Genomic DNA, 27905 nt, shown 5'->3' with positions numbered 1-27905 from the left:
CTAGTAAGATGTGTTTTCTCCACAAGGCACAGCACACACAGCTTTCCTGTGTTTAGGAATGAACACCAGAGATCACTTTAGCACTATGCTGAAGGGGTGGAGGGGCATTTAAAACAAAATCACCAATAAAAAGCACACAAAAAAGTGAAAAACATGGCACTATATATATTGTAAATAGCACATTTGTTTTCAGCATGAGAGGTAATACAATAAGACTGTGTAGTCTTGTGCAACCTCATCTGAAAATGTTCCAGGCATGTTAAATTTTTTGCCACTCTGCACAGGTCCATGAATGCTGCATGTATTGATTTTGGATTTCCAAAAAAATGGTAACGAGTAGTAGAACTTGCAAACAGAGAATCTGTGAATAATGAGGAACTGTTTCCTCCATAGCTCAGCCCAGTTTTGCTGCTTTTGATCAAATGGTATGTATCAATGTCAGCAGACATCTGATTATCAAACAAGAAACACATTTTGCTGCCAGTTTTCAAAAAGTTTCTGTATAAGGTTTATATATTACTTTTTATGCTCCTATAATATCCTCTCCTGTCTTCAATGTATTTGTTACAAGTGTTAAAAATTACACATAAGACCCTTGGTTTTTCTCATTTCAGTCATTGGCAGTTTTTTCTTTAGTTACTGTCAGCTTAAGAGGGCATTAAGTAGGCTTTTACTAACCCTCACAAACAGCAATTATCTTAACATTTGGATGGTGCATGTGACAAATAGTTATGTATCTTATTCAATAAATTGTGATTTCAGAGTCCTTTGCTCATACCATTCTGTCTCTTCAATAGGTCCTGCAATAATGTAACTTGTTGGAAACAAATCAGTTACCTTTTTATAGTTTTTTGGAAGGATCTTGTTTCCTCTATTATCTTGCTTTTATCTTCTATGAAAATAGTTGTATATTTACTTCAAGTGTATTACAATTCTTTTTAAAATAATATATTTTTTATTGATTTCAGAGAGGAAAGGAGACGGGGAGACTGATAGAAACATGAGGGAATCATTGATTGGCTGCCTCCTGAACGCCCCCTACTGGGGATACAGGCCGCAACCCAGGCACGATCTCCTGGTTCACAGGTCACGCTCAAACACTGAGCCACACTGGTTACAATCCTTTTTTTTTTTTTTTTAATTACAGTTGCAAAAGGAGTTTAAGAGCAGAAAAAAAATCACCTGAATACTACCACCCTCAAATAAAGCTTAGTTTTTTGGTGTCCTTGACTTCTTTCCTCCCTACAGTGTTGCCAGTGTTGCTCTTGTGCCTGTAACAGTCTGTAAAATTCAATTTCTACCAATTTCATTGACCCCAACCCAGGCTTTGATTCACACCCCGAACCCCCAAATGATAGGAAAAAATGGGAATTAAAAAAAAAAGGGTGGATTGGCCACGGCGGGGGCTGAAAAACCTTAACCAAGGATGATTGGGTTCAACACTTTTCTCGTTACCCATTCCCTAAAGCTCCAGGCTCACCCACGTTTTAATTCACTGCCCCAGCGGCGGGTCCTGCTCCGTCTCAGAACCTCCACCTCACATCCCGCAGGCACACGGCCTTGTCCTCTCCTTCACAACATCCCCAAACCCTTCACCTCTGTAGCTCCTCGCTTGGAAAGCTCGCTTCTGGGGATGTGACTTACTTCTAAGCAGCGGCGCGGGATCTCCAAGCAGTCCCTGCCCGGCGCAGGCCGGCGGCGCGTTAAGCGCCCGGCTTGAGGCTGGTGCCCAGGTCCGGGTCCAGGCAAAGGGCCCCAGGGAGCAGCCGCGCGTTCCCCACCGCCCAGCGGGCAGCTCCGGTCGCTGCTCACTGAGGAACTTCCCGGGTAACGGCCCGCCCGTCGCCCACCGAGGGCTCGGCGACCACCCCGCCCAGCCCGGAGGGGCGGGAGCCGGTGGCCCGAGCGCTCCCCGCAGGGCGCCCTCCCCCCCTCCTCCGCCCCCGTCTCGGCGCACGCGCAGTAGCTCAGCCTCCCGTACTTAGTCCGAGATGGCTTCTCTCGCGCCCCACCGTCCTCCTCCCGAAGACGGCTCCCTCCCCGCGCACCCCGGGGCCTCTGGAACCAGCCTGAAGCGGGTCCCCAGGCAGGACTCTCCTTAAACTGGAATAGCAGCGGCCGGACGTGAGCGTGAGGAAAAGCAGCGGCCACCGGAAAGAACTGAGAGCTCTCCCGGCGGCGAGCCAGGCCTCAAAGGAAGAGGAAAAGCCGAGCGAGCCGAGGTTTGCCGAAGGCGGCCTTCCGGAACTGCGCGGGGAAGGGAGGGCTGAGGGTGGCAGAGGAGGGGCGCGGCGGAAACTGCCGAGGTTTGCCGAAGGCCGCAGCCTCGGAGTTGCCCGGATGTAGTTGGTGGAGCGGCGGCGGCGGCACCGGTGGCGGCGGCGACGACAGGCGAAGGAGAAGGGAAAGGCGGCGGCGGCAGGGGGAGAGGAGGGCAAGAGGCAGCGGAGCAAGGGGAGGTGAAGGCGGAGGAGGCAGTCGCTCTCCGCGGGGGCTGTGCAGGACGCGTCTTGTTGCCCCCCTCCCCCCGGTTTGCCGCTTCCGCCGTGTAGGTGGCGCCTCTCTCCAGGCTGAGAGTGAGCGTGGTGTTGTCGGAGGGAGATGGCCCGGGAGCGCCGGCGCCAGTAACGGGGAGGTGCTGAGAGTCGCCCAGGGCGCGCCGGACGCTGGTGCCGGTGCTGCCGCCCGCCCGCCCGCCTCTCGCGGCTGCTCCCCCCCTCCCCCGACACACACTCACAGGTCGTGCATTGATGGTAATGTATGCGAGGAAACAGCAGAGACTCAGTGATGGGTAAATTGGCTTTTCGTTTCAGTCTGGGCCGCGGCGGAGGCGGGGGTGGCTGCGGGGCGGGGGTGGGGGGGGCTGTTCCTCCTTATCTGCTGCTGGCTGGGCCGCCATTTTTGTTGTTAACCCTGCTCCGGATCGGGCCGGGGAGGAGGCGCGGCCGCGCGAGCCGGCGAGGCCGGAGGGAGTGTGGGGGGAGCGCAGGGCCGGTTCGCGGCGCTTGGCCCTCGTCACCGCTTTTCAGAGGGCGAGTGTGCGTGTGCGGGCTCACCGCCGGGTCCTTCGGTGGGTCTCTTGCAGGGAGGGGTCCTGGGAGGGGGGGGGGTCACTCGTTTTCTTCCTCCTTCTCGAGATGCTTCATGTCGCCGACTCTCTTCCTGTTTTTCAGCTGTCACGACCGGAGGGGGGACTCGCAGCCTTACCAGGTACCAGCCGAGGCCGGGAGGCGGGGTGGATGCGGGGACGGAGGGGGAAGGGAGGACTTGGTACTCGAGCTCAGGCTTCATAAGTCGCTACAGGCCCTTCGGTGCAACAAATCCGAAACCAGCACCGCCGGTGCCCTTAAAATGTTGTGTTTGGGCCCGCGGGCGCTTTCCAGCAAGGTTTAGTGACTTATTTTGACAGGTGAGTTAAGGAAGCTCAGTTTTTTTAAGGAAAAGAGCATTCTCAGCCGGAAAGGACCTGACTCGATTATTTGGATGTGAAAGAATCGATGGGTTGAGGTGATAGGTGCCTTCTCAACCACATGCATTTATTGTATTGAATTGTGGAAATAAAAGTTAATGTTAAGGTATTAAACTTAGATGGAAGGGTTGGGAAGAAACAACTGTTTTGCAACTCTTGATTGTGTTGCAAACCACTGTCCCTTCCCAATTTAATGGTTTTTGGTGCAAATAGTTGCCTTACTAGTGAAAGAGAGTGCTTTTGGTTCTGTAGGAATTGAGATCTGTGGATACTTGGATAACTTATTCTAATGTTGATAGTTCTAGGTATGTAGGTTCCTATTTGTTACTGCAGATCCTGCATGTAAAGTTTTAAAAAATTATGATACAGGTGGTGCCTGTTTTCAGAGGGAAAAAAAAAATCTCATAAATTGTTAACGATCAGATGATACTGCAAGTGTCTTTTTAAGTCTAATTACTTCAAGGATAGAAGAGCAGTTTTCTAAGCTGATAGTTCTGTTAACTGGCTGTCATTAAAGCTCAAGTTAAAAACCCTAAGTCCCCTGATGTGTAAACCATTGTTCATTACATTTGGATATCAAAGATTAAACCCTACTGAGTCTGCTTCTCTAAAACATAATTACTTACACCTTGTAAAAGACTGGTCTATCATGGTTGTCTTAAATATGCATTAGGATAAAATTAAACCATTATTTTGAAGGAGTTCCATTAAATTTCATTATGTTAGAAATATCAGCCAACTACTTTTTTTTTTTTTACCTTGAATTGTTTCCCACACCTGTCAGAGTAGGTAAAGTAGGATTGAAATGCTTTTTTGAGTCAGAATTGGAGAAAGTGATGCTTTCTTTTTTTTTGTAGCTTTGCAAAAGCATGCTTAAGCTCCTTATATTTTTGTCTTTGCATCAGTTATCGAGCAGAAATCGGTTATAATAGTACTCAGTTTCTACTTTTCTTTAAATTAACTTAATTCCCAGAAAATTTTGTTGAGGAATTAATGTGTCAAGGTGTATGATTTCATTTATTTATAAGATACTTTATGGACTAGAGTTTTCTCTTTTTTTTATTTTTTTTTTAGAATAAGGTATTATGATTTATATGAGGAGCTTTATAATAACTCTTAGGCATATATTTAGGCCTTGTCAGAATAACTTAAGAACATAATTGAAGATGAAATTTTAATTTTATTGATATAAATTACTAAAACTTAGTGAAGTTAAAACACCAAGTTTTATAATAAAATGAATTTAGGAAGCTACGTTTGAAGTTTCAACTTTCTGTCTCTTTTTTGGGGGGTGATGTTTTACAGGCACTTAAGTATTCATCGAAGAGTCACCCCAGTAGTGGTGATCACAGACATGAGAAAATGCGAGACGCCGCAGATCCTTCACCACCAAATAAAATGTTACGGAGATCTGATAGTCCTGAAAACAAATATAGTGACAGCACAGGTCACAATAAGGCCAAAAATGTGCATATTCACAGAGTTAGAGAGAGGGATGGTGGTAAGTAGCTTTTTTGTTGAAACTTTCACATATATTTATTTTTAACAATTGCTCTGTGTAAAATAATAGGTGGCAATATTTCTAGCTTACAGATATTGCTGTATGGGTATCATGAAAATTTTTTATTTCTATTTATTTGGTTCCTGAACTGGTTACATAGAAATGAGATGCTGACAGGAGCATCTAAAAATGGATTCCAGCGGCTGATAATAAGAGAGTGCATTTACGAATATAGTCTACCTAATGCATTATTAACTGTAAGGGAAATTCAAGACATTTTCTAAGAAAGAAGCTTTAACCTTTTTTAAGTAAAGATTCTTGTTGCTGCTTGAATCTCTTTTTTAAAGGCTTCAAATGTGTTTCCTAGTGATAAATTATGAATTTAAAACAGGTGTTTGGAGACAGTTCACAGGTTAAAAAACAACAACACATTTCTGATTCTGAGAATTGTTTTTTTTTGTAAACATTTAAAATATTCCATATTTTCCTGGATCTTATTAATGTATTTGCTATACTGTGTTCATTCAACTAGTCAACTTTTTAAATATCTCATTTCTTTTGTATAAAGGTAGTACCCTTCAGTTATTGTCTCCAGCTCTTTGTGGTAGGAGGTTGAGAAAAAGTAAAACTCAGTAACTATTTTCAGACTTAATTTTCCTAAATTTACCAAAATACAGGTTTCATGTTTAAAGCATGGATTGAGGAACAAACCAATTTCACTAAGATAATTAAGACATCTATATTTTTCTTCACTATAAGATCTTATGTCACAATAAATGTTTGAGATGAATATACAATATTGATTGTGCTTTTAAAAGCTTCTAAGGAAACTCAGTAGAGTGCCCTATGACTTTCTGCCTCTGACTGTCAACTAGCTTCTCATACTTTGCTTACTTTAAAAAATGTTCTGGCCCAGTCTGTTTGGCTCAGTGGATAGAGAGCCAGCCTGAGAACTGAAGGGCTCCAGGTTCGATTCTGGTCAAGGGACGTACCTCAGTTGCAGGCTCGATCCCCGGCCCTGGTTGGGCGTGCAGGAGGCAACCAAAAGATGTGTCTCTCTCACATCAATGTTTCTCTCTGTTTCTCTCCCTCCCTTCCACTCTTTAAAACTCAATGGAAAAATACCCTCAGGTGAGCATTAACAAGAAAAATATTCTGTGTCTTCTGGTTCTCTCTTATGTCTCTAAGGATAGGAGTCAGTTTTACTCAGTGTGATCAAATATTGAAAAACATTGGCCTTCTCTGTACATAATTACTGGGTTGAGGGAATTAACATATTTCAATGATATGGAATAGAAAGTCTATATCTCCGTTGAATATAGCTATAGCTTTGTGCTACTTACGCAGATAAACCATATTTTTGTTTGAAAGTAACATAAGGTGGGTTTGGTTATTAAAGTATTAAGAGTTCTTTGATGTCAAAATTACTTTTACACTATTAATATTTTCAGTTTTGTGGGTAAATTTTCTATAGTGTTTTGTATAGTCTAAGATACTATTATCAATCACTCTTCTATAGCGGTTTTCATTTCAAACTTTAGCTCTTAGAAGGCATGTACTATTTGTACTGTATTATGCTTCATGTTTAAAATTTGGTGACTGACAAAATAGGATGTAGGTTCTCTTTTAGTGACTCTGATCTGGTTATTCTGTCTATCCTCAAATTGAGGAGGAAGAAGATAGTTTAGGTGCTCTAGGGAACTTGATGTACATTTGCAGTGAATCATGCTTGATAGATCTTTTACAGGTTAAAAACATTCTGTTGCTTATTTATTCAACAACCATTGGGCATCCACTGTGTGCCAGTAATGGTGTGGTATTCCTGGAAGTTAAAGATAAGATGTGATACTGCCCTTGAAACTATTCTTAAAGACTTTACTTGAGAGTTAGTGTTGTAGCTGCTTACTTTTAATTCCTGTTTTCTTCATTTTTATTGTAATTGAGAGTTAGTAATATAGCTGCTTACTTTTTCTTCATTCCTGTTTTTATTTTAATTTTACTTCCTATGTGAATTCCAGATTCCTCTTATTGGCTTTTAGTTTCCTTTTTATTTGTATCTGTTTACTGATTTTTCTTAGTTCCATTTGTAAGAAACTTCTTTCTTATTTTTCTGGTTTAGTCATTTGCTGAGTTAGGCTTCACATTCTAACTTGCTTTTTAGCTGCTTGCCTGTCTTCCTATGGAGCCTGTTAACTAATACTATAACTCCATCCCTATTTGTACAATCTCTGAAGTACTTGGCTGCCATATTCCTTTAAATACCATAAAATAGGAGATCTTCATTCAGGAGTTGAGAGTGTATCTTTCATGTTAATTCTCTCTTTTAAAGATGTAAAGTGGTGATTTTTCTCTCATATAATACTTAGTCATTATAGTTTAGATTCCAGGTGTTTTATTGCTAATATGTGTTTGAAACTAAACTTTTAAAAGTGCGTATGTTTAATTTTATTACAGGCATTTCTATTTCCTTAGGTTTTTATCTTTAAATATGAATTGGAATATATATACATACATATATGTGTGTGTGTGTGTGTATATATATATATATATATATATACACACACACACACATACACACACACACACATATACATATACATATATATATATATATATATATATATATATATATATACTCATCTATATAAAGTCAAAGTCATTATCCTAAGGCAAATGCCAGTATGTTGGATTATCTATGCTCTCAGCCTGTATAAGTAACAATGTAAGAATATGTTACTATTTCGTTTATTGATATGATTTCAGATTTGTTACTTTTTTAATTTTAGGAGTTAAAAAAAAATCTAATGACTTTAGTAAATGTAATAATTTAAGAGCCTATGTGCTATGATTTGTAACTTGCATTTTACAAAGGGAGTTAAACAAATATATCTTTTTTTTGTTTCATTTTGTTAATCCTCACTCAGATATTTTTTCCATTGCTTTTTCCCCCCTTTATTTTCTTTATTTTTTAATAAAGTTTTATTGATTTCAGAGAGGAAGGGGGAGAGAGATAGAAACATCAATGATGACAGAGAATCATTGATTGGTTGCCTCCTGCACACCACCTACTGTGGATCGAGCCAGCAACCCCGGGCATGTGCCCTTGACCTGAATCGAACCTGGGACCCTTTAGTCTGCAGGCCAACTCTTTATCCACTGAGCCAAACCTACTAGGGCTCAATTGCTTTTTTTTTTTTTAAGAGAGAAAAACACCAACATGTCTGATGTGAGAGAGACACATCGATTGATTGCCTCCACACCCACCCTGACCTCATCCGTGTGGAACCTGCCCTTGACTGGGAATTGAACCTGCAATCCTTCAGTGCATGAGCCAGCCGAGGCTCTAACTTTTAGCCACACCAACTAGGGCTGTATCTGCTGTTTTTCGTGGCACCTTGGATTTCTTTCAAAAGTGACACTTTAGAAGTAATGCACAGAAAGGACTTTTAAGGTATACAATAAAAAGTTTGAAAGCAGGGATTGAGGATTGTCACTCCTAGGAATCTTTAAAGACTTATTGCAACATAGTATCATGTAAAAGATTTAGATTTTTTAGTCCCTTAGGATTATTAAAGGGGATGTAGGCTATCTGTTGTAAATTAAGGGAAAATAAGTTTTTATTCTCTGATCTATCTGTAAGTCATACAATCTTTTGTTTTAAAATGATCAAAAGCAAGAATCTTATGGTACAATTATTAGATTTGTTTTTTGTAGCTGAGCTGTTTTTAAAGATGCAGCTAACATCAAAACCTCAGAAGAGGGAATATACAATACAGGTTGAATTTATATTTTATTGAGTTTTAAACCCCTTTCAATTGGTTTAAGTATGTGTTTGGTGGTGTGTGTGTGCTTTGTTTTTTTTAGAGCTAGCTATATTTTACTAAGTAACTTTAAATTTAAGAATGATAATAGCACAAATGGATTTAGGAATGAAGGGTATGTTTACAGAGATTCTTGAAAGCTGTTCCATAAAACTTCAGCCTCTTGAGGCTCATTCTATTTTTCTCATCTTTCCTCTTGGAATTAACTGTAAGAAACATATAAGAAGACATATTTGGACTACTTGTTAGAAACATCTTTTTAGGACAGATAGCTTAGCTCAGTTGGTTAATTGAAAAATACTCTTTATTGGTACTCTGGTTTGTGGGAATTTATTGAATTTGCATAGCTCTTGAGTTAACATTCAAGTATCTTTTTAATAAAAAGGAAAATTGCCCTTGTTGGTTTGGTAACCATTGTTTCTAAAGATTTTAAAATTTTTACCTGCATAGTGAAAGTTTTTATCTTGTTTTGTCATTAGCCATATCTGGTAAAATTTGGAAATGTATTTTCATCTAATTTTCAAACAAAGATTACTATAATTAGTATTTGAAGGAATTGTTTAGTGGGACCATTTGGGGATAATTGGTGTTTTTATATATAATTTAGTAATGTTTGAATCTTTTCATATTGGATAATAGACTGTGGTATTTGTCTGACATGACCTTATGATTATTCAAATAACTAGGTTTTGAATAAAATGAAAGATTCTTGCATTTGTAATGTTAGACAGTACTATGAAAAAAGTCTTTTGATCCTCATTTTGATCTTGGAAGGCAGATAGAACAGATAATATCTCTTTTACAGTTTTACAAATAGGGTAAATTTACTTATTTAAATTGAACAAATAGTGACAGCTGAGTCTAGAAATTAGTCCCTTCTAATAATTGTATATGCTGTTAGAGATGAGACAGTAAACATATTGAAAGCTTATTTGGTTGGTATTTACTACAGCACAAGTTTAGAGGGTGAGTTTGCTTAATGTTTTTACCTAACTTCCTCCAGTGGCTACATTTTACCTAATTATAGTACAGTATCAAAGCCAGGGCATTGACATTGATACATTGTATGTGTATAAACTAAATTATCCCATGTTAGAGTTTCACTTTTAAAAATAAATTTTAATGTGAAAGCTTGCCAAAATTTTTACTAGGAAGAAGCCATTTTTCTCAAGTTAAGGTCTCACATTCCGAGACTTGTTTTCAAAGCAACTTAGAAATGTTATACAGAATCTAAAATTTGGATTAAATTTAGATAAAATACCATTAACTGTGTTAAGTATTTTTCTGTATAATGAAGATCATAGATAGATAATACCTATTTTTATTGATTGATGCTTTATAGAAAGATAGTAAACTAGGCAGATAATTTGGATTTTCCAGAAATTAGTTTAAAAAGATCACAGGAAACCATTATCCCATTAAAAGAAATACAATAAGATTGCCACATTAGCAGTAGTAATGTTTTTGCTTTTCAGCATTTTTTTCTTAATTTAAAAAAATGCTCTAAATACTTGTGCATATATTTGAACACATGCATCATTTGTCTTAGTCATCACATTTTTAATATTTTTTGTTATTTTTAAAGATATGGTTATAATATATTGTTTATTATGTGTTTCTATTTCACAGTAAAAGATATTTTGGGATGGTTTACTTTGATCTTTTAAGGCAGTCTTAATTGAACTGTTTTTGAGTTGTGTAAGATGTATCTAAAGTTCTTGGTGTAATGTACTTAGGATTTTGGTGCGTAAATCACAAAATTTATGTATTCTGGATTGTCCCTCTGTTAAACATGCTCATTGTCTTATTTTGTTGTACAGAGTGGTTTTGGTGTATGTAGTGTATCATTTTTGTTAGGAAGCTGGAAAGAGTGAAGATAGGGCATCTTTTACAGGGATTCTTCTTTTAAATTTCTACCTGAGGATATGTTTTTATTGGTTTTAGAGAGAGGAAGGGGGAGAGAGACAGACAGACACAGACATCGATGTAAGAGAGAAACATTGATCGGTTGCTTCCCGTACTTGCCCTGACTGAGGATTAAACCTGCAACCTTTTTGGTATATGGGACAATGCTCCAACCAACTTAGTCACCCAGCCAGGGCTTTACAGGATTTCTGTAACTGGGACCACATCTGTAACTGGATTCTGCTTTTTGGACTTTGTACTAAGAACTGGAGTTATATGTCACTTACTTCAAAAGCAGTTATTGAGGGCTTGAAAATAGATTCTATGAAGAGTCTACTTTTATGATTTATATGATATTTTTTAATTTTCAGAGCCATTTTACATTGTCATCTGATTCATTTGAAATAGGTTAATTAGATTATTCCCATTTCAATGATGAGCGTATAATCCAATTAAAGTGTTCCAGCCTATTGTTGAAACTGGAAAGCGAGTTTCTTTGCTATACTTAAAACCTTATCTCCACCTTCAAATTATACTCCAAGTATAACCACTTGCTAGTACTTAAAATACAACCATTGTAGTCTTGGCTACCACTTTCTCTTACCACGACTCTGCAAGACCCTTCTGAATGGTGTCCCTGTATCCTTTTTGTTTCACACAATTATTTCCCCGTGCAGAATGGTCCAGTTAAAATGCCCCTCAGCTCACATCACTCTCATACTTGGAATACTCCAGTGACTGTTGCTTACCAAAGCCTATAAAATACCCTGTGTAACCTGGTGTCTGGATGTTTTTTCAGCCTTTTCAACCACTTTTCCCCTCGTTTGTGCTCCTCTGTCCATACTCGCCCCACAGGAAGAAATCTATTCTTGTTTAGAGGTTCTGTACATTATGTTGTTCTTTCTGTATGTCCTCCTGGTATTCACTCTCTCACTTCAGTAATGTAATGTGTCTGCTTAAATGTCACCCTCTCACAGAGGCCTTCTCTACCCTTCCTGGTCACTCTGAAACAGGCATCCCCATCATTGCCTGTCCTTTCCACTGCTTTGTTCTTTCCTTGTGCTTAACATGACCTGATGTTATTTATTCATAGTCATTCTGTTATAACATGGCATAATGTGTTCCTGAAAGTAACCATACTATGCAGAATTGTAGCAAGGGGTTTATGGGCAAAATAAGTTTAACAGGGGATCAATATTAAAAAATGTGATGCATTTTAAAAGCATACTAACCTAACAGAAATCATACCATAACATATTAAATGGTTAAAGAGTACATGAACAATATAATACATACGACATTTTATCTTGACCAGTATCTGAAATAGGCTTGTGGAAGTGGACATCTGTTGAAAGGGTTGCAGCTTATAAGTTACTAGAGGCCCGGTGCACGAAATTCGTGCACGGAGGGGGGGCGGTGTCCCTCAGCCCAGCCTGTACCCTCTCCAATCTGGGACCCCTTGAGGGATGTCTGACTGCCCATTTAGGCCCGATCCCACTGGGCAGTTGGTTATCCCTCTCACAATCCAGGACTGCTGGCTCCCAACTGCTTGCCTGCCTGCCTTCCTGATTGCCTCTAACCGCTTCTGCTGCCAGCCTGATTGATGCCTAATTGCTCCCCTGCCAGCCTGTTTGCCCCCAACTTCCCTCCTCTGCCGGCCTGGTCACCCCTAACTGCCCTCCCCTGCAGGGTTGATCGCCTCCAACTTCCCTCCCTTGCAGGCCAAGTGCCTCCCAACTGCCCTCCCCTGCTGGCCATCTTATGGTGGCCATCTTGTGTCCACATGGGGGCAGGATCTTTGACCACATGGGGGCAGACATATTGTGCGTTGGAGTGGTGGTCAATCTGCATATTACTCTTTTATTAGATAGGATACAGGCCTGGTGCAGGAGTGGGGGCCAGCTGGTTTGCCCTGAAGGGTGTCCCAGATAAGGGTGGGGGTTCCCTTGGGGCATGGGGCAGCCTGAGCAAGGGGCCTGTGGTGGTTTGCAGGCCAGCCACGCCCCCTGGCGACCCAAGCTGAGGCACTGGTATCTGGAATTTATTTACCTTCTACAATTGAAACTTTGTAGCCTGGAGCAGAGCCAAGTCTCCTGCATGCTCCACCGGCAGCCATTTCTGTTTGAGTTAATTCACCTTCTATAATTGAAACTTTGTAGCCTTAAGCAGAGGCCTGAGCCCGGCCAGGGTGTGTGGAAAGCTTTGCTTTCTCCGTTACCGCGGGCAACCCTGGCCTGGTCTCTCCAGCTCCGTGGCTGCCGCCATTCTGTTTGAATTTGTTTACTTTCTATAATTGAAATTTTGTAGCTTGAGTGGAGGCTTAGGCCTGTCAAGGGCAGGTGGAAAGTTGTTTCCCTCTGCTGCCTGGGAAACCTTGGTCTCGGTGGCTGTAGCCATCTTGGTTCGGTTTATTTGCATACTCGCCCTGATTGGCTGGTGGGCGTGGCTTGGGCTGGTGGGCGTGGCTTGGGTGTAGCAGAGGTATGGTCAATTTGCATATTTGTCTATTATTAGGTAGGATTGTGACGTGATGGAAGGAGGGTTATCTGAAATAAACCTCTGAAAGTTGTAACACCAATTGTGGATGGATATGACAACTCATACAGTGAACTGAAGTGGTTGGCAGATGTTTGAGGTGTGTGTGAGTGAGAGTGTTGCTTTGTGAATTCCTGTGAAGCTTGGTTCAGCTGGGTGCAACTATTGTTTCTCAAGGTGAAATCGCTCATAAGTAAGTGGGAAATATGTGTTGTGCTCAAATTTCCTGGTATATCAGTAGCACTCAAGCAAACTTGTGTTTTCATAACAAGTATTATAGCAGAACTGCTGTAATTTATTAATGTTTGCTTGTCTTTTGTGGAATATAAACCACGAGAACAGGGAGTGCATTTGTTTTGTTAACGATTTTATCCCTGTATATCACTGTTGTCTAAAACAGTCTTGACAGCTTGTAATATTTCTATATATGGGTGGACAAAAGAATATTGGGATTGTCATGATTTAAGGGAAATTATTGCACTTTTCTTGAATGGTGATTCTCAGATTTGAATGTGTATACCAGTAATGGGCAACCTTTTGAGCTTGGTGTGTCAAACTTCGCCAAAAAACTGAGCATAACTCGGGTAGTGTGTCACTTTGAGGAAAAAACATTATTTCGCAAATGTTTCATCCTCAGGAGCAGCAAATGTTTCATCCTCGGCCTGCGGCCGCTGAGGCAGCCGCATGTCATCAGAAATGGCTACGCGTATCAGTGCTGACACGTGTGTCATAGGTTCACCATCACTGGTGTATACTATCACCTGGGATCTTGCTAAAATGCATATTCTAGTTCAGCAGTTCTGGGGTGGGGCCCAAGGGTCTGCCTCTTTATTTTTTTAAGAGAGAGTGGGAGAGATGGGGCGGTGGTGGCGGGGGGAGAGAGAGAAACATTGATGTGAAAGAGACACATCAATTGGTTGCCTCCTGCACACACCTCAACTGGGGCCAGAAATCGAACTCCCTACCCTTTGGTGCTCAGGCCAATGCTTTAACCACTGAGAACACTGGCCAGGGTGGGTTTGCCTCTTTTTAACAAGATCCCAGATGGTGCCCACTTCACTGGCTGCTTGTGAATAACAAGGTTCTAGAGTCAGCACTCCAATGGAAGTATAATGTAGGCCACAAATGCAAATCACACATGATTTTTAGTAGCCATATTGAAGTAAAAGTGAAGTGAAATTAAATTGAGTATATTTTATATAACCCAATATATCTAAAGTATTATTTCAACATGTGCTTGATATTTTAAAATGATTCCCTGCAATCTTATTGTGCAAGGTCTTTGAAATCCAGTATTGTAGTTTGTTACTAGCCACATCCCATGTGCCTACTTGCTACATGTGTGATCAGTGGCTACTGAATTGGACAGCACAGTTCTGGAGATTATAATCACCCTGTTCTGTCTAGCTTTACACATATTCCTATTTCTCTAAAGAAAGATTTTATGTGCCTTATTTTTGAAACATTTATTCAAGGCAAGGTTGGAATTAATAGATTCTTGAACTACAGGCATACTTCGGACATTTTGCTGGTAGAGGGCCTTGTCTTTGATTTGTGTTTTAAAAAAGCAACATCTGGAAAGTACAATAAAATGAGGTGTGACTGTACATAGTGCTTGTAGTAAAATTTTTCTTTGTTAGTACACATTTATTATAGAAAATTTAGAAAATGGCAGAAATGGGGAAAATAAAATTGCCTCAAATCCTATCATTTTGAAGTTAAATCATTAGTTTTCATTGGACTCGTTCTTAAGCCATAAAATGTCTGAAGGATTTTATAAATAGTCTTTCCAGGATTTTTATTAAAATGCTTTGATACTGTGTTATGGCTTTTTTTTATCTGTCATTTAATATCTGCATAGTGGACTTAACAGACACTTGGTGTTAGCAATAACAATCTAAGAGGACCAACTAGGAATACTTTTTAGTTAGTACTTAGAGAATATTAATACTTGCCTTACCTCTTATGCTTAACTAATGACTAAAATCTTCTTTCAGTTAGTTTTGTTTTAAGTCCAGACTCTGATATTTGTAACTAAGTAACCTTAGACATACTACTTTATCCACTCTTGAAGATTGTTGTGAGGTTAAATGAAATTATGTGCATAAAACACTAATAAAGCATTTAGCTAAGTGCCTGGACTGTGACCCAGTGTATTATTAGGTTTACTCTTATTTGACTAATGAAGAATTAGTGTCAGATCAGTTTTAGGTCTCAAGCCTCAGCTTCCTTCTTCCTTTAGAGTTAGGAAGGAAAATACTGGTAGTCTGGCAAAAGCAATTCTAACTTGGTAACTGCTCTGACCTAGGACCTTTCAGTGCAGGGACTTTTAGGATAGATGCAGGAATTCAAAAAAAGTGCAGATATAACTTAGTATTCTGTGGTACGGACATCTAATAACTCAGATCAGACCTAATGCCAGATAGAGGAGAAGTTTCTAAGCATATTGCAACTGGACAGGTAAGATATATATGGGTAGTATCTGGAGCCACCACTATTGATTTAGATAAAAGTCTTTGGCACTCAGATTCTCCCACCCCATCACCATCCCCCAGTCCCTGAGTCATCAAACTGTCCTGAGACAGTTAAGTGGTAAACTTCATTTAGCTTTCTATCTTTTTGAGAAATAGGCTTCACCTGAGTTGTTATACTCAGAGTGACTTCAGGTGTTAGCAAATAGTTTTCTTGAAATGACCCTTAGGAACAATTGCATTTTAAAAGAAATTTATGTTTAATTTCTGTTTATATATTTAGGTAGTCCTAGCCTTTTGGTTTAGTCTTTGATAACTTCTGAATTGTGTGACAGTATGTTAGAAAAGCATGACATAATGTTGGCATCTTCTGAAAAGTTCTGACCTGTACTATACTCACAGGAGTAGTCCTTTCCGGTAGCCAAAAAGCAAATACTAGTAAAATGTGATTTTGGAATATTTTGGCTTGGGTGAGGAGAGGATTGCAATAAAGTGTTCTGCATCTAACACTTGATTGTGAAGAAAAATTTTGCAGACTCTTTCAACTTCATAAAAATGTGCTGGTTGATCATGAAAACATTCATTGTAATAGGGAAAAGCTAGGGAAGTTGGAACACAGTATGATGGACTGTTAGAAGTAGTTTTCTTCTAACAGACTGCCAGTAGGTTTTGCTATGATGATTTGGTCAGGTTTCTGTTCCTGCTACCCTATTGGCTCTTTATTAGGGTTTTAAAGCATTCATGTTTAATTTTGTATGTATAGATAATGAGTCTCATCATGGGACCTTTAAATTACAAAGAATATTAAGTGTTAAGTCAAGGCTGTACTTTCCAAAACTAGACTAACCTTAATTTTATATTTTTGTGTAATTATGTTCTGTCCTTGTTGCTTTTCATTCTTCAGACCCTATCCTTTGATTTTCAGTCCTATCTTTTTGGTTATTAGACATACTTCATTAAAATGGTCCATAGATAGCTTCCTAAAATCTTCCTAGCTTGAGTGTTCTCTGTCCTTGTTAGTGCTTGGGAAATCATTCTTGATGTGTGTGTTACGTGCCTTCAGTCACCTCTGACTTTTGGTGACCCTGTGAGTGATGTCCACAATGTCTTGTCCTTACCAGCCCTACTCGGCCTCTGTGGACTCATGCGGATAACTTCTATGGAGTCAATCTATCCCATATTTGGTCTTCCTCTTTTCCTACTGCCTTGTTTTTCCCAGCATTATTGTCTTTTCCAAAGAATCCTTTTTTATGATGTGCCTTGGACAACTTCAGTTTTGTCATATTTGCTTCCAGTGATATTTCAGGGTTAATTTGTTCTAGGACCCACTTGGCCGTCTTTCTAGCCGTACAGAGTATCCGTAGAGCCCTTCTCCAGCAACATATTTGAAATCCATTTTTTTCCTAGCAGCCGCCTTCATTGTCCAACTTTTGTAATTGGAAATACAGGGGTGTCGATGATTTTAGCCTTGGTCTCTAATAACACAACTTTGCTCTTAGTGATCTTTCCTAATCTTTACATTGCGCCCTTCTGAGTCTCAGCCTTCTCTTCATTGATGTTCAAATGCAGTCCTGCTTTGGCACTTTCTTCCTTTTTTTTAAAATATATTTTTGTTGATTTCAGAGAGGAAGAAAGAGGGAGAATGAGATAGAGAAACATTAATGATGAGAGAGAATCATTAATCGGCTACCTCCTGAATGCCCCCCTACTGGGGATCGAGCCTGCAACCCAGGCATGTGCCCTGACTGGGAATTGAACTGTGACCTCCTGGTTCATAGGTCGACGCTCAACCACTGAGCCATGCTGGCCTGGTTGCTTTAGCACTTTCTTGTTTCAGTTTCATCAGAAGTAGTTTCAGATCATTGCTACTTTCCACCAGTAAGATGGTGTTATCGCATATCTTAAGTTATTGCTATTCCCCCAATTTTTACTTCTTCCTCTGAGTTTCTAGCCTAGTTTTTCCTATATGTTTTAGGTACAGATTAAACAGAGAGGGAGATAAAATGTACCCTATCTGACACCTTTGTCTATAGGAAACCATTGTGTGACTCGATATTCTTTGACAGTGACTTCCTGTCCACACTAGAGGTTACACATCAGGACAATCAAGTGCTGAGGCACCTGCATTTCTTTCAGAGCAACTCATAATTTTTCATGATCCTCTCAAAGGTTTTACTGTAGTCTATATAATCCAGTCTAACTTTGTGCAACTCTTTGAAGCACTGCAGTATCTCTCTGTAATCTTTTCAGTATCATTTACTAGTAGATTGTTACCAATGGAGAAAAGCAGAGAATCATATAGAGAGCTGATTTGTTCAGTGCAGTGTTACTTAAAAGAACCTTATTGGTTGACCTCTGGCCATCTAATATACGGTCAAAGCATCATGTTAAGGAACTACTACCAAATAAAATTTAAAACCTAAAAAAAAACCCCTCAAATTATAGAGCCAGAACTCTTTGCATATCGACCTTACTCTGATTGTAAGAAAGTTTCTGCTAGAGATATATTGTAGTTAACTTGATAATAAGAATTAAGGTGAAAAAATGTAAAGTGGAAAGAGCACCAGTCTTGAGATCTGGATATTGTTGTTTTTGTTTTACTGGTTATTACCTTTTTTACTATGGGCAAGTCATATAACTTCTTGGCTGCTGCTTTTTTTTTTTTTTCTTCCCCTTTTTTCAGCAAGGTTGAATTGATTATTTCTAAGGTCCTTTCCAAATAAATGGCTTGAGAGGTGTGCAGGGAAACTCTGATTCTGCTTTAATTTATGCTTTCAGGTATTAGCTGTGTGTCCTGCCATTTCATGGTAACTAAAACTCTCCCTTCCAAAGGTATAATACAGTATGTTTGGCTGCTTATGTTTGTGTGGGAATCTTTGGAATATTTCCCACCAGTGTTCATTTTGCATTTTTTATGTGTATACAGAGAAGAGTAGAACAGCATGATAGTTTTCTTCACATTTATTAATTTAAATTGAGAAAGTTGAAAAATTTCAAGACTATTCTAAGCAGAAGTCCTAAAGTTTTTACTGTATGTACTATATATACTAGTATGCTGTAAAAATCACTTTTGTTTATATAAAAACTGTTTAGTTTGTAACCTTGTAATACAGCTTTCCAATTATCTTAAGTTGCCCACCAAATACAATATTCATATTTTGTTTCAAGTTGGGAAATACTAACTTTGACTTTTAAAATACTGAGTATTAAAATTTTTAAACTTAATCTATTGCAGAAATACCAGTTTCTGGTGGGTTTACTTTAAAAATATGAAAGAACCCTGGCCAGTATGCTATGTGGTTAGAGTGCTGGCTCATGACGCACCACAGATTTGATGATTCCCAGTCAAGGGCTTGTGCCTAGGTTACAGGTTTGATCCCTGGCTCTGGTCAGCATATGCAGGAGGCAACCAATTGATGTGTCTCTCATATCGATGTTTTCTCTCTCTCTCTCTCTCTTGCCCCCCACCCCTCACTCCTCCTCCTACTCTCTTTAAGAATCAGTGGAAGAAATACCCTTGGGTAAGGATGAATGAAAGAAAGAGAGAGAAAGAGAAAGAAACTAATTTATATTCCAGAAGTACTTTTGTATCTGTACTTTAAATATATAGCCTTTTCTGTTTTTTACTTCTTAGTGAGATACGTAAGTTATTATAAAATAAAGCCACGCAATTATACAATGCCATTTAAGATTGTGATTTAAACTGGTTTTAAGTTTAAAGTACCTAAGCATACTATAATTTTTTTTTTTATTGTGAGTGATACTTTATTTAATCATTTTTGTTTACAACTGAAATTCTGGAAATTCAGTATTAACATCCTTGCCCATGAGCTTCTCTTAGACACCAGAAAAAGCTTCAACCTTGTGTTTTACCTTGTTCTGGGCTTTATCCAAATGAACATTCATGAGCCCACTGCCATGCTGTTTATGTGGATTCTTTTGACCACAATCAAGAACTCCTGGATCATGTCATGCACAGCAGTCAGAGTGCAGCTTCTGGGACACTTGCTTATTTTTTGTATGGCTTTTTAGAGTTAGCTTGGATAGAATTCTCCTCTGAGTGATAAAGACAGTGTGCTTCCCACTCCGCTTTTTCTCCCAACTCTTGTACCAGCTAGACTTGGATTTTCTGGAAAGATTTCAGTTAAAGAACAGGAACAAAGATGGTAATAGTTCTCCAACAGTCACCAACGTCAATTTCCTTGGCTCGTGTGATATTCAGCTCCAGCAGAGCCTGGGAGATGTCGGAACTCAAATTCCTCCAGCTTCTTGCCATTGGGCTTCACGATCTTGTTGCTGAAACTGAACATGGCCTCTCCTTGGTGAGCACTGGCCTGGGAAGAAATAGTGTAAATATTAATACCTAAATTGGTGATTTATTTTTGGTGAAAATGGAATCTTTAAAATGCAGATATCAAGCAGTAAATATATGTAATGTGTAGGTTTCTATAGCTATGGAATGAGCACTGAGGTTTTTGTGAAACATGCTGGTTTTCTACTTACTAGTTGAATGAGCATAGATTCTCCTTGCATCTTGGTTTTCTTCACTTTGCTTAGTTTTTAACTTTCTTAAATGTATATATTTTATTGCTTTTTTACAGAGAGGAAAGGAGAGGGATAGAGAGTTAGAAACATCGATGAGAGAGAAACATTGATTCAGCTGCCTCTTGCACACTCCCTATTGGGGATGTGCCCACAACCAAGGTACATGCCCTTGACTGGAATCCAACCTGGGACCCTTCAGTCTGCAGGCCGACGCTCTATCCACTGAGCCAAACCAGTTAGGGCAGTTTTTAACTTTATTAATGTCATTATCCTCCCTTGTATCCAGTATTCACTTATGATTCTCTTAGATCTTGCTTCTGAAATAGTCCTTGAATCTTTTCATTTTTTCTCTCAGACCATTGTCCTCTTTTGCCTAAATTAAAGCATTAGCATACTGTTTATTCCTTCATCCAAGTTTATTCCCTGCGCCAGAATTAACTTTTTTTTTTTTTAATCCTCACCCGAGGATATTTTTCCATTAGAGAGGGAAAGACCCAGGACCCGGGCTGGGGAGGAGCCGGCAACCAAGGTACATGCCCTTGACTGGAATTGAACCTGGTACCTTTCAGTCTGCAGGCCAACGCTCTATCCACTGAACCAAACCGGCTAGGGCCAGAAACATCTTTTAAGAAAAGCATATTTGCTCATTCTTTGTATAAAAATCTTGTCTTCAACTGCCCTTAAGATAAAGTACAAATGTTTCAATAAACAGCTTGCTGCATCTCTTTGTATTTTTCTAGCCCTCCTATATGCTTCAGTTCTTTGAAGATAAAAGTTCTGTCACACATGTTGTTTTCTTTTAGAATAATATCTGTCCTCCAGCCCCTTTTGCCTAGTTAATTCCTATTTTTCAGGCTTCAGTTTAGAAGTAAATTACCTCCTTTAGCCTCCCAACTCCCAGTCTAGGTTAGAACATCTGTATTGCATATAATCCTTTATGGTAACTATCTTGTAGTGTCCAAAACAGCTTCTTGTTTTTCTCTATCAAACCTGTTCTTCCCATAGTCTTGCATTTTGTCTAAATAGAAACTATAGCCTCTCAGTTGCTCAGACCAATAATCTCAAGTCTCCTAACTGGTCTTTCTGCTTTCCTGTTTTCAAACTCTTTAGTCTCAATGCAGCAATTGTATCAAGTCATTCCTTTGCTCAAAAGTCTATACAAAGACCCACATGCCCTATGTGGTTTGTTACTCCCTCTGTTGTTATCTCTGTGACCTTAAGCCTCTTGATTCTACTCTTGCACTTCAGACACACTGACCTCTTTGTAGTTCCTCAAGCATTACAGGCACATTCTTGCTTCACAGTCTCTGTCTTTGCTCTTCCTTCTCACTGGATGTCTTAGATATTTTCTATCATTTAGGTAGTTTGAAAATTACACATAAAATGGGTGATTAAGGCTTATTACCAGAGAGTAACAACATTGAGTAAATTGAAATAGTATCAGCAAAAGGGATTTCTGTGACACTATGGTTCTTACCTAGGGCAGCAACAGATTATTCAGATGCTTGGTTTCTCATAAATCTTTTTTCTTGCCAGAAAACTAAATACCTAATCTTAAAGGCTAAGTCCAGTGCAGTTATTTAGGGTCTATAGAGGGCTGTTTGTTTTGTACTGTTTTTATTAACAAAAAGTTAAAATATACTATGAACTGTACTGCCAGCAATCTTTTTATTATTAATATACTTGTTTTTAAAATTACAGTTTACATTCAGTATTATTCTATATTAATTTTAAATGTACAGTGAAGTGGTTAGAAAATTAGGTACTTTACAGAGTGGTTCCCCCATTGCTTCAAATACTGACCTGGTCCCATAGATGTTTATGAAGATACTAGAGGCCCCATGCATGGATTCGTGCACTGGTGGGGGGCATGGCCTGTGGGGATCGGCCCGCTGTGGGAGCGCCACTCATCCTGGTCAGCTGAGCGGTGCTCCTACAGTGGGAGTACACTGACCACCAGGGGACAGCTCCTGCGTTGAGCATCTTCCCCCTCGTGGTCAGTGTGCATCATAGCAACTGGTCGTTTCGCTGTTCCGTCACTGAGCTTTTATATATATATATATATATATATATATATATATATATATATTATTCATTATATTCCCTATGCTATAGTCTACATCTGTGTGTCTATTCTGCAACTACCAATTTGTACTCCTTAATCCCTTCACCTTTTTCACCTAGCCCCCAAATCCCTCTGACAACTGTCAGTCTGTTCTCTGTATCTGTGAATCTGTTTATATTTTGTTCATTGGATTCCACAAATAAGTGAAATCATATGGTATTTATCTTTCGCTGTCTGACTTGTTTCACTTAGCATAATATACTCTAAGTCCATCTATGCTGTCACAAAAGATTTCATTCTTTAATTTCTAAACACCTCAGGGTGTAACACCCATTTTTATTAGAAAAAGACTTTCACATTAAATAATCTTTTTTTTCTTTTTTTAAAAATATATTTTATTGATTTTTCACAGAGAGGAAGGGAGAGGGATAGAGAGCTAGAAACATGGATGAGAGATAGACATTGACCAGCTGCCTCCTGCACACCCCCCACCGGGGGATGTGCCCGCAACCAATGTATATGCCCTTGACCGGAATCGAACCTGGGACCTTCCAGTCCACAGACCGACGCTCTATCCACTGAGCCAAACCGGTTTCGGCCACATTAAATAATCTTGATGTGAAGATTATTAGTAATTGTGTATATGTACCACAGCTTTTTATCCACTCCTCTATTGATGGGAACTTGGGTTGCTTTAATGTCTTATACTGCCACTAATCTTAATTTGTAAATTTTTCAGAGTTCTTTAAAACATGTTTCAGCATATTTCAGTGAAATCTATATTTGTTGTATTTTAGAGAAACATTCTGGCTTTTTTTTTTTTTTTCATGGTCAGAAACATATACCATTGTTTCTCAAACTATTTTTCATGGACCGCTTGTCCCAGAATCATTGGGGTATTTAAAAATACCACTCAGTCCCACTTAAGACCGATTGATCAGAACCTCACATTTAATACGATACAAGTCCTGTTGATTTGCATAACATTTTGACACTGTGACACTGCTTTGTGCTATATGAATGGTAAAATTATAATGAAGTGGAGGAACTAAGAATCCTCTGGCATGATTAGTGGCTGAAAATCTGAGATAAATTTTAATTTCAGTTTTTAAAAATGTCTTTTAATTTAAATATATTTAAAACTTTAAAAGGACTATAACTTGCCCTGGCCAGTATGGCTCAGTTGGTAGGAATATTGTTCTATACACCAAAAGGTGGTGGGTTCAATTTCCAGTCAAGGCACACAGGTTTGGGGGTTCAATCCCTGGTTGGGTGTGTACAGAAGACAACGGACTGATGTTTCTTTCACACGTCAGTGTTTCTCCTCTCCCCCTTCCTCTCTCTAAAATCAATATTAAAAAAAAAAAAAAGACTGTAACTTAAAACTTTGATGCTAAGTTAACCTGGACATTTTAAATTTGCCGGAGTATCCTTTATTTTTTTCTGGAAGTAAATAATACATATTTTGAGTTTAAGTAGAATCCAGTTGGAGTTTTCAGTATTCAAGCACCTTCTTAGTGACATTTTGTTGCTTAGGAATCACTGGAGAATGTTGGGAATATTTTTTAGTTCAAACCATAGAAACAATATTGTAAAACTTTTTACAAAGCTGTACTTTGTAAGGAAATGTCTCTCTTATCTTAGTGCTTTGATTGCATCAAAAATATTTCAGGCCCAGCTGGCGTGGCTCAGTGGTTGAGCATCAATCTATGAACCAAGAGGACATGGGTTCAATTCCCAGTCAGGGCACATGCCCAGGTTTCGGTTTTGATCCCTGGTAAGGGGGTGTGCAGGAGGCAGCCAATCAATGACTCTTTCATCATTGGTGTTCCTATCAGTCTCTCCCTCTCACTTCCTTTCTAAAATCAATAAAAATATATTTTTAAAAATTTGAGTATTTGTTACAGTAATTGTGAACTGTTTAACTGTTCTACATTAGCACTCAATTTTTACCTTAGATGTGAATGGGTTATTTTGGGTTGAGGAAGGCTGTTTTTTTCTTCCTACTAGTGAGAACTTTACTACCACGTTAAACCATTTAATGTATAATGGTTTTAAGAGATTGTCCTAAATATTTGGGACTAGTAATTGTTGCATATTTTGGTTATACTTCTGAAGTGGCTATATAAATCAAGATTATTTAATGTGAAAGTCTTTTTCTAATAAAAATGGGTGTTACACCCTGAGGTGTTTAGAAATTAACTTGAGTACCTATATAATTGACTAATACAACATCAGGCATAATTTAGGGCATTTTTATTTTCTAAATTAAATTTATTAAGTGATAAGATTGTATTGATTTCAAGTATGCATTTCTGTGATACTTGATCTATATATTGCATTATGTGCCCACCATCCAAAGTCAAATCATCTTCCATCACCATATATTTGGCCCCTTTTACCCTTTACTACCCCCCTCCCTCATTCCCTCTGGTAACCACTGTACTGTAAATCTGTGTCTATGAGTTTCAGTTTTATATCCCACGCATGAATGAATTCATATGGTTCTTAGCTTTTACTGACTGACTTATTTGCTTAGTGTAATGTTCTCAAGATTCATCCATGTTGTCGCAAATGGCTGTATTTCATCTTTTTAATGGCTGAATAGTATTCCATTGTATATATGTATCACATTTTCTTTATCCAGTCATCTATCAAAGGACACTTTGGTTGTTTCCATGTTTTTGCCACTGTGAGTAATGCTAGAATGAATATAGATTGGAGTGCATATATATCTTTGTGAATAAATGTTTTCAAATATTTTGGGTAGATACCCAGAAGAGGAATTGCTGGGTCATATGGTAACTCTGTTCTTAATTTTTTGAGGAACTTCCATACTGTTTTCCATAGTGGCTGTACCAGTTTACATTCCCACGAACAGTGAATGAGGGTTCCTTTTTTCCTACAACTTCTCCAACACTTGTTACTAATCTTATTGATAATAGATGTGAGGTAGTATCTCATTGTAGTTTTGATTTGCATTTCCCTAATTGCTAGTGAAGTTGAGCATGTTTTTATATATCTGTTGGCCATTTGTATGTCTGTTCAGAACCTCTGCTCATTTTTTGATTGGGTTGTTTGGTGTTGAGTTTTATGAGTTCTTTATATATTTTGGATATTAACCCCTTGTGGGAATTGTTGTGGCAAATAACTTCTTCCATTTGGTTGATTGCCTTTTTGTTTGCTGTGCAGAAGCTTTTTAGTTTGATACGGTCCCATTCATTTATTTTTGCCTTTACTTCCTTTGCCTTTGGGGTCACATTCATAAAATGTTCTCTATGACCAAAGTTCATAAGTTTAGTACCTATGTTTTCCTCTGTGAAATTTATTTTGTTTTAGGTCTTATATTTAGGTCTTTGGTCCCTTCTGAATTACTTTTTGTCCATGGGACAAACTGGAATCTATAGTTTCATTCTTTTCTAAGTAGCTTCCTAATTTTCCCAGCACCATTTCATTAAAGAAGCTTTCTTTTCTTCATTGTGTGTTTTTACCTCCTTTGTCAAAAGTTATTTGCCTATGTAGAAGTGGTTGGGCTTGCAATTCTTTTCTGTTGGTCTTTGTTTTTCTGCCAGTACCATCCTGTTTTGATTACCGTAGCTCTGTAGTATACTTTGAAGTCAGGTAATGTGATACCTGAGACTTCATTCTTTTTTCTCAGGATTGCTTTAGCTATTCAGGGTCTCCATACAAATCTGATTTATTCTAATTCTTTAAGAAATGACATTGGGATTTTGATGAGGATTGCATTAAATCTGTGTATTGCTTTGGGTAATATGACCATTTTAACTATGTTAATTCTTCCAGTCCATGAACATGAAATGTTTTTCCATTTCATTGTATCTTTTTCAATCTCTTAATAATGCTTTGTACTTTTTAGTAGATAGGTCTTTCACATGATTTCTTAGGTTTATTCCTAGATATTTTATTCTTCTTGTTGCAGTTGGAAATGGAATTTTGTTTTTCATTTCTTTTTTTGAAATGTCATTGTTAGTATATGTCATATATACAATATGGGGATGCAGTGGATTTTTGCACATTGGTTTTGTATTCTGCAACTTTACTGTATTTTATTGTTTCTAATAGTTTTTTGGTGAAATCTTTAGGATTTTCTATATATAGAGTCATGTCATTTGGAAAAAGTGACACTTTTATTTCTTCATTCCCAATTGGATGTCTTTTATTTCTTTTTCTTGCCTGATTTGCTCTGGCTAGGATTTCCAGTACAGTATTGGCTGAAGGTTTGTCATATGTGGCTTTTATTATGTTGAGGCATTTTCCTTCTGAACGTATTTCATTGAGTGTTTTAATCATAAATGGATGTTGCATCTTTTTTGTTAATTCTCAATCGAGGATATTTTTTTCCATTGATTTTTAGAGAGAGGGGGAGGGAGGAGGAGACAGAGAAACATTGATGGAAGAAGAGAGACAAATAGATTGCTTGCCTCCTGCACGTGCCCTGACTGGGGCCAGTGTCGAACATGCAACCCAGGAATCAAACCCATGACCCTACGGTGTTCCAGCTGATGCTCTAACCACTGAGTCACACCGGCTAAGGCTTGATGTTGTATCTCATGAAGAGCTTTTTCTGCATCTATTGATAAGATCATGTAATTTTTATCCTTTGTTTTGTTAATGTGGTGTATTACATTGATCAGTTTACACCATTATTGTTTTGAACCATACTTGTGCCCTTGAAATGAACCCTACTTGTTTGTGACATATATTATTTTTTAATGTTTTGTTGTATTCAATGTGCTAGTATGTTCTTTAAGATTTTTATATCTGTATTCATTAAAGATACTGTTATGTAGTGTGTGTGTGTGTGTGTGTGTGTGTGTGTGTGTGTTGTCCTTGCCAGTTTTTGGTTATCAGGGTTATGTTGGCCGCATACCGTGTGTTAGGAAGAGTTTGAGAAGGATAGGTACCAAATCGTCTTAGAATGTAGAATTCAGTCTAATGAAGTTATCTGGTCCTGGGCGTTTATTTTTTTGGGAGGTATTTGTTGGATGTTTCAATTTTCTCACTGTTGATTGGTTTATTTAGATTTTCTAATGATTCTGTCTAAGATGGCTATATATTTCTAGGTCAGTGGTCGGCAAACTCATTAGAGCCAAATATCAACAGTACAAAGATTGAAATTTCTTTTGAGAGCCAAATTTTTTAAACTTAAACTTCTTCTAATGCCACTTCTTCAAAATAGACTCACCCAGGCCGTGGTATTTTGTGGAAGAGCCACACTCAAGGGACCAAAGAGCCGCATGTGGCTCACGGGCCGCAATTTGCCGACCATGGTTCTAGGTTATTGAACTTGGTGTCACATAGTGTTTCATATTATTCTAGTACTAGAGGCCCGGTGCACGAAATCCGTGCATGGGGGTGCGGAGCGGGGTGGGGGGTGTCCCTCAGCCCTGTCTTGGCCTGCAAAGACGCCAGCATCCCTCACCCCGGCCTCTAGCTAGAGGTTCCTCCCCTCCTTCTGCACAGCCTCTGGGAAGATGCTTGTCCTGGGGCCTCCTCAGGGCCCCGGCCCACAATGCCCTGCAGCTCAGGTACCTGGGAGCTTGGGCTTTCAGGTCTGGCTTCCTCACCTGGC

At 38.9% G+C, this 27905-nt stretch overlaps 1 protein-coding gene across 8 annotated transcripts in view; it reads left to right on the top strand.

Moving 5' to 3' along the window:
• Positions 1–2069: 2069 nt before the first annotated feature.
• Positions 2070–27905, top strand: part of WAC (WW domain containing adaptor with coiled-coil) — a 92483-nt gene continuing 66647 nt past the window's right edge. For 2 of the 8 annotated variants that reach the window (XM_079769866.1, XM_079769861.1), the window contains exons 1-3: positions 2327–2791; positions 3174–3210; positions 4775–4970. In XM_079769866.1, coding sequence (XP_079625992.1) covers positions 2751–2791; positions 3174–3210; positions 4775–4970 — 274 coding nt within the window. In that variant the 5' untranslated portion in view covers positions 2327–2750. Of the gene's footprint in view, positions 2223–2324; positions 2792–2975; positions 3071–3173; positions 3212–4757; positions 4971–27905 lie in introns of those variants that run through there. The other 6 variants (XM_079769865.1, XM_079769859.1, XM_079769864.1 and 3 more) reach the window with 5 other exon arrangements.

This window comes from Cnephaeus nilssonii (assembly GCF_951640355.1).
Source record: "Cnephaeus nilssonii genome assembly, chromosome: 4".
NCBI classification, from domain to species: domain Eukaryota; kingdom Metazoa; phylum Chordata; class Mammalia; order Chiroptera; family Vespertilionidae; genus Cnephaeus; species Cnephaeus nilssonii.
This window is presented reverse-complemented; position numbering and strand designations above follow the sequence as displayed.